Source organism: Neopelma chrysocephalum, unplaced genomic scaffold (genome assembly GCF_003984885.1).
Source record: "Neopelma chrysocephalum unplaced genomic scaffold, ASM398488v2 Primary Assembly neopelma1_100, whole genome shotgun sequence".
Classification (NCBI taxonomy): domain Eukaryota; kingdom Metazoa; phylum Chordata; class Aves; order Passeriformes; family Pipridae; genus Neopelma; species Neopelma chrysocephalum.
Genome location: NW_020897763.1, coordinates 4,232,017 through 4,244,109, shown reverse-complemented (window position 1 = coordinate 4,244,109; position 12,093 = coordinate 4,232,017). Strand labels below are relative to the sequence as shown.

General features: G+C 60.1%; 1 protein-coding gene across 3 annotated transcripts; it reads right to left on the bottom strand.

Moving 5' to 3' along the window:
* On the bottom strand, positions 1 to 9,645 carry MICAL1 (microtubule associated monooxygenase, calponin and LIM domain containing 1). Of its 3 annotated transcripts, none has more exons than XM_027695289.1 (25): positions 9,032 to 9,645; positions 8,483 to 8,761; positions 7,528 to 7,735; positions 7,328 to 7,435; positions 7,034 to 7,132; positions 6,802 to 6,957; positions 6,503 to 6,603; positions 5,980 to 6,237; positions 5,473 to 5,588; positions 5,264 to 5,390; positions 4,916 to 4,988; positions 4,312 to 4,462; positions 4,051 to 4,238; positions 3,833 to 3,942; positions 3,699 to 3,749; positions 3,523 to 3,600; positions 3,003 to 3,177; positions 2,836 to 2,921; positions 2,277 to 2,727; positions 2,065 to 2,147; positions 1,793 to 1,891; positions 1,590 to 1,683; positions 1,411 to 1,510; positions 1,240 to 1,313; positions 1 to 1,134 (listed from the first exon to the last, which is right to left on the bottom strand). In XM_027695289.1, exons 2-25 carry the CDS (start codon positions 8,741 to 8,743, stop codon positions 1,004 to 1,006), a joined length of 3,378 nt encoding a protein of 1,125 aa, XP_027551090.1. In that variant the 5' UTR covers positions 8,744 to 8,761; positions 9,032 to 9,645; the 3' UTR covers positions 1 to 1,003. The 3 variants fall into 3 exon arrangements, with proteins under 3 accessions (XP_027551090.1, XP_027551091.1, XP_027551092.1); XM_027695290.1 differs by having other exon boundaries at positions 4,312 to 4,459; XM_027695291.1 differs by lacking the exon at positions 3,523 to 3,600.
* Positions 9,646 to 12,093: the final 2,448 nt, after the last annotated feature.

Sequence of the window (12,093 nt, the reverse complement as noted above, 5' to 3'; positions counted from 1 at the left end):
TGCCGGGTCAGGGGGGCTTTATTAGGAAAGGAGGGGGGTTGCAACAGGATGGTAGGGCTGGTACAAACACAAGGGAGGGCCGGAGGAGACACTGAGGGGAATGGCAGGATAAGGGCTGAACACAGGGTGGTATTGCTGAGAACCCATGCCTGGGACCCCCGTCCCCAACATGTCTGGGGCTGCTGCAAGTTCCATTCACCCTGCAACACCTGGAGACTCTAGGGGCGTCTGAGGTCTGTGCAAAGGCCATTGTGGCATTGCCAAGCAGGAGAAACCCGAAAGGGGCAAGGAGGACATGGCCACTGGCATCCCTTGTCTTTGGTATCACAGAGTGAAGGCCCTGGGCACAATCTGGACAAAATGCCCTTCCCTGCCCCAAGGGGCTCATGGTGGGGTTGTGATCCTGGTTTCCTGCAGCAGCTGGGGACAGCATGGACATGGCTTGCAAAAGCAGCTATGCAGAGTGGCAGGATCAGCCCAATCTGTCACTGGCCCCCACTTGTACAGCCAAGTGTCCCTTGAAGAGATGGACAGTCCAGGCTGGGATGGATGCCCTCAGCTGGAAGGGATGTCCCAGGGTAGCTTCCAGGGACCCGTCCTGATGCTGCCCCTGCACATTTGACATCTCCCCTGTGACCTGCCTGTGGTGGCCACAGTCACCTCCTTGCTGCTGGGCACCCCTGGAGCCCCCTGCAAATCTTATTTTCAAGCAAGCACAAGGCAAAGGCAATCCAGCCACATGCGAGAACGCCCTCTTTGCACCCCAAAGCTGGGTGCTTCTCAGTGTCTCTCCATGTGGGCATCCACCAGCAGGTCTGGCCCCTCCGTGACAGGCTTTGGCAAGCAGGGAGCTGGATTCGCCATGGCAGCTGCTGGTGCTTGCAAGCAGCTCAGGCATCACGACCATCACAGAGGCAGCTCAGAGTGATGCTTGTACCAGGAGACACACACACACACTGCTTGTCCCCCCAGGGAGGATCTGGTGGGTCAGGGGCTGTGCGGGTCAGGCCCGCAGCTCACTGAGCCGCTTCTCCTCCTGGATGTGGATGAGGAGGTTGCGCTCATTCACCACCTTCAACAGCTGCGCCAGAGTCTCCTGCTCAGCCCTGCAATCCTCAGGTGTCTTTAGGGTTTCTGTGGGTGCAAGGGGCCAGAGTAGGGCTGGGTGGGCCACAGCCCTGGCCTGCTCCCCACACCATGCACAGGGACCCCCCTCCCATGGCAAGTACTGGCACTCACCCTCCCTGTTCATGTAACTCCGGAGCTTCTTATCAAGCTGCCACTGCTGCTCCTCCAGCTTCAGTTCCTGCACCCTGTGGGGAGGGAAGGAGTGTGCTAAGTGCTGGGTTCGAGAGGGGCTGGGATGAGCTGAGGCCCCACACTGACCGGAGAGCATCCCCCGAGCCTTACGCAATCATGAGGTCCGACTCCTCAATCATCAGACTGTTCTTCTTCTGGACCAAGTACAGCAGCTGGTTTGTCCACTGTGTCTGCTGGTCAGCTGGGCTGCCTGCAGGACAGGGATGGTGAGTGGGGTGCAAACCCCCATCACAGAGGGGGACACAGTGCTCCATCTACCTTGGTCTTACCATTCTCATCCCGGAGTAACTTCTCCAGTTTGATGCCTTCCTGCTCCAGTTCCCGGAATGTCACCTCGATCTCCTCCAGCCGTCTCTGGATGGCCTGCGAGGGAAGAGCAGCACTCACCTGTGGGCTGGCACCTGCCGTCACAAGGCCACCAGGAGCCGGATGGAGGGGCCAGGGGACCGCAGCTCTCCCCTGTGGGGGTTACCTGGGCTTTGCAGAACCGCTTCATGTGGGCTTCCCTGGCCCGGCGGGACAGTGTGTGCTCACAGGTGGGGTGCACATCCTCTTTGCCCAGGTTCAGGCACTGTGAAGAGATGGTGGCATGGGCAGAGGGGGGTCAGTCCCTGCACCGGGCACCTCCTGCCTCGGCAGCCGTGGCTGAGCCAGACCTGATGCCTCTGTGAGAGGAGATGCCAGCAAGAGCCCCAGCTACCACCTGTGCTGGTGGGGCCACTGCCACTCTGGAAAAATCCTCACCAACTCTGCCATGATGCCAAGGTCTGTGCCTTCCTCCTCTTTCTCCTTCTCCTCCTCTTCCTCGCTGTCACTCTCCTCCAAAGCTGCCCCAAGAGAAGAGCCCTTTCAGGCTGGTGCCTCATGAGCAAGATGTGGGGCACAGCAGGTTACAGCAGGGTCCTGAAGGGACTGAGAGCTTTGCTCATCCAGAGACTCCAGCTTCTACCACCTACTTTTCTGCATGTCAAGTTCCTCCTCCTCCTTCCAGCAGTCTTGACCCTGCCACGGGGCAGGGAGGGCCTCAGGCACTGCTTGGAGCCACAGACGAGCTGGCTTCAGTGGAGGATCAGGCTCTGCTTCGCTGGTGAGATTCAGGGTGGACAGACTGAGCTTCTCCAGTGGTGTAAGGATGATCTTCCTCCTGCCCCCACTCTCCTCACCCTCCTCTGCCACCCCCTGCGGTTCTGTGGGAGGACCCTCCTCCTCCCTTGCATCCTCCCTGGGCTGTGCCAGCAGCTCCTGCTCCTCCACATCACCAGCATCCACAGCATCCTCCACTGTGCCAGGCTCTTCCCCTTGCTGTGGAGCTGCTGGAGTGGGCTGTAGGGGACCAGGCGCCCCCTCCTTGGGGGGCACACATGGGCTCCCAGCATCCAAGGGTGGGTCAGTGGCAGCATCAGCATCCTAGGGCAGAGCCAGAGCAGAGGAGTGATGCAGCATGGGGCCATGCTCAAGCATCCCCCTCCACATACTGTCTTTCCTCCATCACCTAGGCAATTTAGGGTGACTTACCCCTAAATCAGGCAGTGCTGGGGCCTCGTGCCGGGATAGGTCCATGCCAGGTAGATTGGGGTAGTGAAGTGAGCAGTAAAAATTACCTGGGGGGCAAATTCATGTGATGACCTGCAAGGTGGAGAAGTCCTGCCCCAAGCATCCCCTCTCCCCAGAACCCGCCTCACCATCCTCCTCGTTAAAGGCGTAGTCGCCCAGGCGCAGGGTGGCCCCACACTGCTGGCACTGGAAGCAGCCACGGTGGAAGAAACGTCCCTCGGCGCTGGCTCGCTCCAGGATGTAGACATGGCTGCCACAGAAGTAGCAGGCATCGCTGTTCTCCCCTGTCCTCTCTCTCGGCAGCTGTGGGGGGAGAGGACAGGCTGGGGTGGCACCGGGGCCCTGGCACCCTCCCTGCCCCGCGGCTGTGCTGGCAGCCATGGGTGTGCAGTGGGGGTTTTGCCCCTCTTGCAGAGACGGGTCTGGGTGCTCAGGTTGGATTTGCTGGCACCAGTGAGGAAGAGGCAAGTCTTGGCTCCGGAAAACCAGTTGGGTCAGGAAACAAGCAGGGAGGAGCCAGGAACCCGTGGGCGTTGGCTTGCGTAGCCCTGGTCCCAGCCCTTGGCTCAGCCCTGCCAGCCACTGGTGTCCCCCCCAGTGCCACCTACACAGCTGAACCCCCCATCCCAGGGTGACACGAGGACCAACCTGCTCTGGGTCCGTCACGGTGGTTTGCAGCAGCTCATGGGCACTGTCCAGAGTGTCTCCATCCAGCCCCGTGTCCAGCTACGAGCGACCCGAGGGGGAGGGTCAGCCCCCCACTCTCCCCCCAGGAAAGCTGCACCCCTGCAGAGCACTCCTCGGGGTGCCTGGGGCAGACCCACCTCGGTGTCCCTGCGGCTCCTCTTGGCCTCAGCATCCTTCTGGGCACTGTCCTGCAAATGCAATGGGAGTGGCTAGGATGGGGAGGGGGACAGGGTTTTGGTGTGTCAGGAGAATCTGGGTGGGGGTCCCTCACCTGGGCGCGTTTGTGTGTCAGGTTCCGGCTCTTCTGCAGCTTGCTGAGGAAGAGGATGGCCCCTCGTGTGCCACGGGGAGACAGTGGTTTCTTGCTGACCTCCTCTACCTCTGCACAGAAGGACACGGCCATGTTGGTGGGACCCACTCTACAGAGGGGAGCAGCCAGCCAGCCCCAGTGGGACTCAGGATGGGACAAATATCTCCAAAATCTCACACCTGGTGAGGTCTTGAAAGCTTCATAAAACTGGCTGAGGTAGGTGATGAGGCCCAGGCGGTCAGGCTCTGTCATGGTGGCCATCTCAAGGCTGGAGAGGACAGGCTGGATGCCCAGCTCCTGCTCTGCCACGTCCAGCATCATCTGGTGGATCTGAACGGCATCCTGGCTGTCCACAGAGTCAAAGTCCCTGGGGGGAGACACGGGTGCCATCAGGGTGGGCTCTGCAGGGGAGGAGGTCCTGAGGGGTCCCAGGCACTCACACGAGATCAGGGCGGAAGCGGTGGATGAGGGCACAGAGGGCCAAGCCACTGGTCCAGGAGGTGGTGAAGTTGGTCACTGCCACGCCACGGTACCCAGCTGTGCTGGCCTGGCACCAGCTCAGCAGCTCTTCATAGAAGTCTCCAGAGGCTGCTGGGGAGGCAGCATATGTGTCTCCATCCTACAGAGGCAGGGGACACCCCCCAGTCTGCCTCCCACCACAGCATCACTGCTTTAATAGGGGAGGGGTCCAATGGGAGTGACCTGAGACTCCCCTTGCTACCCCCACAACCACCCCTGCAAGGCTCAATAATGGGTTCATAAAGCATCTGTCAATATTTCATGGCTCAGCATCAGTGCAGGCCAGGAGGGAGGCAGCCTCCTCCCCAGAAGGCAGTGGGGGGCTGTGTCCCCACATGGAACATGAGCAGAGGGAAACCAGAGGTGTCACTGGGACAGAAATGCAGACAGACAGCTGAACACAGGCCAGGGCACAAGAAACAAGGATGGGGAGGAAAATCAGGGCAGGAGCTACTCGGGCATGGGCTTCAGGGAGGAATGGGGGGGGCTGCTGCAGGGGGCTAGGGCAGGACTGGCTGCTCCTACCGGTGATGAGCCGGTTGTCACTCTTCCTCTTGTGGTCCACCTCCACTGTGCCCACAAGGTAGAGGTCTCGGACCTGCCAGTGGGGACATGCCAGTGGTAGGTCACCACATGCACAGAGCCAATGGCACCATGCAGGTGAGCTGGTCCTGGCAAGGGAGACACCTGGACCCCTCCACAACTCTCCAGAACCCTCCTGCATCCACAATGGACAATGTATTCAATGCCCTGGGAACTAACAGCTTCAGCCTTGCACCCTTTGGGGACAGGGAACCGTGCAAATTAGTGTCACCCTGACCGCCAGGGAGGCTGGGCTGGCTGGCTGTCCTGTGGCAGGACCCGGCTGGGTACCTGGCTGGGTTTGATGGCCTGCAGGTTGATGTTGGGGTAGCGTGTGGCCGGGTCGATGCTGTACTGACTGATGTTCTTGTGGGTGTTGTCTGGGGAGGTCTGCGAGAGGTGCTGGTAGATGCTCTCCCTGGGTGCAAGGGAAAGGGCTGGGGTCACTGCTACCATCCTTGCCCACTCCAGAACCAGCCCAGCAGGACGGGGACACTCACCTCTCGGCCAGCACCTCCAGTGGGGGGGTCCCAGCTGCCCAGCGCCGCACCATCCACGCTGCGTCAAAGGCGGCGAGGAATCCCCTCGCCACCCCAGTGCCCAGTGGCCAGAAGGGCTGCAAAGGGAAAGGCAGAGCTGGAGTTGGAGTGGCATGGCCGGTCAGGGCAGCTGGGAGGAGGCTGAGAGCTGCCGGGCTTGGCTGGGGATGAAAGCGGGAGCGGCGGCGGACGCGCAGAGAGAGGATGGGTGGCTCTCTCCTTCCGGATAGTACAGATGTGTCTGGGGAGGAGTTGGGCTGCTTCTCCACCCTGAACGAACCCCAAATCTCTGGTGGGGCTGGAGAAGGGGATAACCTCACCGAGGCATGCCACTACTGGGACCTGGGGAGCCTGGGATGGGGTGCACTGGGCAGTTGGGACGAGAAACACTTAGGGAGGGGGAATATATTGCAACCAGTGCATCTTGCAGGAAGAGGCATGAGGTGGTGCTGCAGGGGGGACCCTCACCTCCACCAAGCAGTCGCCCACCAGCCCCAGGAGCAGACGAGCCCCGTTGTAATCCCGCACCAGCGCCGCATTCTCCGAGCGCGTCATGCAGGTGAAGTCAAACATGTCAACATCCGGCAGGTCCCGGTGGTTGAGGGCAAACTCCAGTTCAGGCAAGTGGTAGTTGGTGGAGAAGTTGGCAGCTTCTTTGGCATAGCTGAGGAGGGCATCCCGGTTCACGTTCTCTGGGGACAGGAGGCTCTCGATGTCTGCTTTGTCCTGTGGGGATGGGTTGAAGCTGGCTGCAATGTGGGAGGTGGTGTTTGCCCCTCAGCCTGGGAGCACTCAGATCTGGGGTGCAGCTGTGCCACTGGGCTCTGAGCCCCCTGAAAGGATTTTTCTTGTGGCACAGGCAACAGCTGCCAAAAATCCCCCTATTCCAGGGGTATGCAATCAAACCAGCACCCACGATTTGCATCCCACCTTCCAGGCTTTCAGTTGCCCATCACTGTGGGATCCCAGGGCCAGACCCTGCCCTTCTTACCTGGAGGATGACTCCCTTCTTGAGCAGGCTCTGCTTCTTGGCCGTCATGACAAAATAGTGAGTGTCGTCCTTGTAGTATACAATGTTTTCCAGGTCAATGCCTGGTGATGGGGAAAGGGCTAAGCCAGGGCCACAGGGAGCCCCTGCACTGAGCTCAGCCACCAAACGGCCCCTGCGATGGGGTACTATGTGGGGACATGCATCCCATCACAGGGGACATCCTGGGGCTGAGCCTCCCGCTGCATCAGGAGGTGACAGGGACTCCCAACACCACCTGTGCTGGGGCTGGGACCACCGACCTGTTTTGTTGTAGAGGTTCTGGAAGAACTTCTGGTTGTAGATTCGGGCCACACCGCTGATCTCAGCCACCTCCACCTCGGCCCGGCTGTGGCGGTTGATGAAGTTGGTGGTGATGCCGATGGCCAGCTTCCCCCGTGTCTCCTTCCGCTTGAACCCTGCAGGAGAGGAGAGGTATGAGCCCCCATCCAGTCCCTCTTTTGGTCCACAGGTTGCAGGGACCCCTGTTGTCACCTTCAGGGACAAATTTGCCACCGCCAGCTGAGATGAGGACGTCAAACTTGTAGTGGGTGAGGGGAGAGGAACTGGGCTGCACCACAGCCTGCCAGCCACCTGCAGGGAGGGGAATGGTCATAAGTGTGCTGGTTCTCAGCTGGGACCTGCTCCAGAGAGCAGGGAGAGGGTTGCATCTTGTTCCCCCCAAAAGGCATGCCCCAGGCTAGCAGAGGGACTGGGGGGCTCAGAGTGGCCACACGCAGCCCTGTTCTTGTCCCCAGGGACACCACCGACCCTGCAGCAACACCATACCTGCCTTGCGTGTGGGGGGAACAAGGCCCTCAAACTTCACATTGATGTGCACCTCCACCCCCAGGAGCAAAGCCACCTTCAGCAGGATCAGCTGGAGCTGCCGGATACCTGGGAGGGGAGAGGGGTACTCAGGGCTGCACCCCTGGGCTCCCCACGGGAGGGGATGTGGGGTTGCAGAGCTTCGTCCCCCTCAGACTCACTGATGTGATCCAGCGTGCCGGTGCAGAAGCGCCCATAGAACTTCTTGGCGCCCAGAGCCCGCAGGTCATGGATGGTGAAGGGCCAGAGGTGCAGGACGTTGTTGCGGGAGAAGGAGTCCCTCTTCTCCAGCAGCACCACGCGGGCACCCAGCAGCGCCAGCTCGATGGCCACCCGCAGCCCACAGGGACCGGCTCCCACCACCAGGCACTGCCACGGGATGGGATGGGATGGGATGGGATGGGATGGGATGGGCAGTGTGAGGGGGGCGGGCAGTCCCCAGAGCAGGGGTTTGGTGAACCCCCAGGGAGTTCAGCACTCCCGCAGGCAGCATGTCCCCGCTCCCCAGGTCAGGATCTGGCCCTCCCTATTATTCACCTGCAAGCAGTGGTTCTCCCTGCAAACCAGGGGGCCCTGTAAGGTGTCCCCCACCACTCCCTGAACCTTGCCTTTGCCCAGGGCAATGGCAGCAATTAAAGCACGGGGTGAGATAAGGTTGCAGGTCTACTCTAGCCCTGACACCGGTTTGGTCTGGCAGCCTCTGCACAGGGCTAGGGGATGATGGGGCACAGCAGTGGGGACAAAAGCCATCAGCTGTGGGATAGGGGAACCCCAGCCCCAGGGGTACATCCTACTGTAGCATGCTCCTGTCTCCCAGAAAGGGCTTGTCAGGTCCCTCTGCCCCTTTGCAGCCCCCCCATGGGACATCCTCAGCAAAGAGCAGCTGGGAGGAAGAAGGACGCTGCTGGCTAGGTGGCATCGAGGTGGCATCACACCACGCAAAGTGGAGCAGCACTAGTTAACATTCTGTCCCATTAAACCCCATCAACCTTCTGCCTGGCACATCCTGCATCCCCCTGGGGTGAGGGGCAGAGTGCCCCAAGGGATGCTCTGACGCTGGGAACAAGGACACAGAGCAGGGAGGGACCCGAATCCCTCGCCCCATATCCTCGGTACCTTGGTGCTGGCACAGGCCTTGCCCTGGTCGTAGACCTTGTGCCCGGCTTTCTTATCCAGCTTGCTCCACAGGGCCTTGGCACTCCAGTAGTTGAGGGCAGCCTTGAGGCTGTGGTAGAGCTGCAGCCCACTGCCCTGCAGCCCCAGCTGCTGGCACAGCTCCCCAAAGCAGCCCAGCACCTCCCGGCACTCCCCTGCATGCAGGAACCTTTCAAACATGGCATGGGCCACGTTGCCCGGCTCATCAGCTGGCACACTCATCCCGTGTCACCCGAAAGCCTGGAGAGGAAAGGCAGAGATCAGCAGGGAGGGGACCCTCCTGGACCCCATCCCAAAACCCACCCAGTACCAGAGCTGCTGTCTCAGGTTTCCCAGCTGCCGTTGGGTGATGGTACTATCAAAATCTGGGCCCTTTCTGGCAGTGGCTGGCGGAACCACCCCGGATGCTGTACCCAGAGAGCCACGGTGTCACCCTGACAGGGTGACGTCAGGGGAGGGGATGGGGAGGGCTGTGGTGGCAGTGAGTGCCTTCCTCCATACAGCGTGTACCTGCAGCAGCCGAGAGCAGAGCAAGCTGTTTTGGAGCAAAGACACCGCTTCCTTCCTCTTCACCCTCGGCCTTGCTGGGGGGCTGGGAAGAGGCTCCTGGCTTTAGGAACCAACCTCAGCTGCCCCAAAACCCAGCAAGACCAGCCCTGAGGGAGGAGGCAGCAGGATTGGATCCGTCCTGCCAGCCTGGCTTCAGCAACTGGAAGTGAAGAGACTTTCTCCCTCGCCTCCACCTCTGCCACTCCCAGAGCAGGTGGAGGCAGATTAGCACGGAGGAAGCACCGGGTGAGGAAACAAAAAAAGTCAAACCACCATATGAATGGCCCCATAACGCCAAGGAACCCACGGGAAGGGCGATGCAGCACATTTCCCCTGGGCACACCAAAACCCCCTGCCCCTGGCATGTCCCAGGAGACCAGCACCCCTTACATCTGTCTCCTGCTCCCGGCACCGTCCCCCCCCAGCATCAGCCTGTGCCACCCTCTGTCTTGGCAGCCCAAGCATGAAGAACAAAGCTGTGCCCTTTCCAGTCGCTGTCGCCAAGCCCTGGGGCTGTGAAAGGCTCCCCCACCCCAGCAAAGCAGCTGGTGGAGACACGGCACTGCCAAGGAGGATCCGGCACTGCCAAGGAGGATCTGGCGGAAAGGCTCCGGGTGATGGAGTGCTCCTACCTTTGAACCACCGCTCTTTGCCCTCTTGCCACTCAACGTTACCTTGGGCACTTGGCAGCACCCCAAAGGTGGCAGCCACCCCTGCAGTGGGACACTGGAGTGGGAAGGATGCCATGAATGAGCCAAGCTGCCCTGGGGGGGGAGGTGTGGGGGCGGGGAAAACAACTTGGTTAAGCCTGGGCTTAAATTTGGGCTGGAAAGACTGAATTCTAGCTGCGTTTCAAGTTTGGTCTCACCCAGGAGTTTCCCAGCACCAGAACTGTGCTTTGCAAAGCAATTCTGCAGGTCACCTTCCCTCCCAGCATCAGAGCCAGGAAATCCAGGCATTTTAACCTCTTCCTTCCTAGGCAGACATAGGATAAGGCAACCAGCCAAGCAGAGCAGGAGCTGACACCCACCAGACCCCAGAGTGGCAGCGTGAGGACAGAGGACATGACCTATGCGTTCGTGACAGGACTGTGAGACCTGGGGACAGCTTTCTGCTCTTCCCCTGAGTGCTGCTAGCAGGACAGAATGAGCCTGGGGAAATTGAAGCAGCACTACAAACCTCACTGGAGAGTGCAGGCGTGCTGTCCCACCAGCCATCCGTTCTCCTGCCATGGAGGCTGCCCAGGCAGCACCTCCTGGCCAGGCGTCAGTGGCCCATGTGGATGGGTTTCCCCCCAGGAGCTCATGTTACTGCACTGGTGCCTGCCTGGGTCACCATGCAGCAGCCCCAGGGAGATGGGGCGAAGGCAGCTGCTCATGCTGGGAGCATCTCCTCCAGCCTCAGCAGCTCCTGGCTCCGAAATAAGCCCATCTCAAGGCCTCTATTCCCACTGGACATGATGCCGTCCAGGAAAGCTTTCCAGCCCCTACGCTCTGGCAGGGAGGCTCAGAGGAGGCAGAACAACAAGCCTTGTGTTACACCATTTCCTGCAGCAACAATGATCGTGCCAGCACTTTGGCACACTCAAACCCCTTTAACAAATGCAAGCAAGGACAGAAACTCCTGGAAGAACTCATTTCCTGCAGGTTTGATGCAAATAAACAGCTTTCAGCCCACAAAGGCCAGTGGCAATGGAGAAGGGCACAGTGCTGCTCCAGGCTGCCTCTGGCTCTGCTCTCCCCCTCAGTGCCTTTTGAATTTCTTCCCTTAACACTGCTCCTGCAAGCAGGAGGGAGGAGGGGGGGTTGCAGCCAGCCCTGACTCAGCTCATATCAGCTCTGGTTGGGGTGGCTGCAGACAGGCCTATGGGAACATCACCCAGGTCTGACACATGTGGAGCATCCCTGGAGCAGGGACGCCCCATCCCACTTTGCAGGTTGAGGTCTTCCCCTTGCCCCTGCATGGAGAAAAGCAGCCTCTTGGGAGATGGTGGTGGGAGCTGCCTGGGAACTCACGTGTCTTCCAGGCACATGAAATGGGGTGGGAAAGGACACGGCTCCAAACAGAGCTAACGAAAGCTGGGAGGATTTCCAGCAGCAGCAGATCCCCTTGCCTTGCTGCTGCTCTGGCTCACAGCACGGGCAGGCAATTCTGGGTTTGAGATCCAGCCTGGAGACCCCCAGGCCAGGCTGCTCAGCTGGACTGGACCCCATGAAAGCCCTTCCAGCAACAGGTTGGTGGGCAAGATGGAGGTTTTCTTGTGATCATCCAACAGCTTGGCCAAAGCCCTTGCTTTCAATGGCCAGCCAAGCCAGGAAGGTGTCAGAAAGAGGGGAAGGCACTGGATGCTTTTACCAGTGTTATTGTCCTCAAGAGAAACATCCCAGCTGTGGGACTGGGCAGGGAGACTACCCCAGCCAACCTTGCAGAAACCTGCCTTGATTTGGGTGGGTTTTAATCCTTGGAGGGAGGGGAAAATCCCTGTCAGTTCCTCTGGTTTGAGGTGGGGATGTGGGTGCACGAGAACACAGCAGCTGAGGCCCCCTTTGCAAGGCCCCAGCATGGAGCTGTGGGGAGAAGGGCTGAGGAGAGGTGACAAATATGCCACCAGCACTGCCCAGGGCTGAGGCTGACAGCTGCAGGGACCCGGTGTCACAGTGGAGGGGGCTCACTTTCAGGGGTGCATAACTCGCCCCAGAAAGCTCATACCAAACCCCCCCCTCGGAGGTGCAGGACCCAGCCTCGGCTCCTGCGCTGCTGTCAGCAGAAGTGGGCACTTCTCCGGGACATTTTGGCGTTGCCCTTTGCAGGGGATCTACAAGCCACAGCCTGGCAATGTCCCAGGGAGCCCTGGGCAGAGACAACACTCGGAGAGGAGCAAACCTGCCCCCCCTGTTTTGGCTGCTCAGCCTGGACTCCCCCGCTCCGCACCAGCCCCATGGAGGGAGCTGCCTTTTGCAGCTGAATTTTGCAGCACAAAGGGGAAGTCCGCTTACAACCAGGCTTCACACCCCACGTCCTTT

Bases quoted from the DNA above. Each gene is read 5' to 3' on its own strand.
- MICAL1 (XM_027695289.1), bottom strand. From the start codon at position 8,743: ATGAGTGTGCCAGCTGATGAGCCGGGCAACGTGGCCCATGCCATGTTT. The intron at 7,736-8,482 runs GTACCGAGGATA...ATCCCGTGGCAG, and splicing joins AGGCCTGTGCCAGCACCAAG to TGCCTGGTGGTGGGAGCCGG. The intron at 1,684-1,792 runs GTAACCCCCACA...CTTCCCTCGCAG, and splicing joins AGCGGTTCTGCAAAGCCCAG to GCCATCCAGAGACGGCTGGA.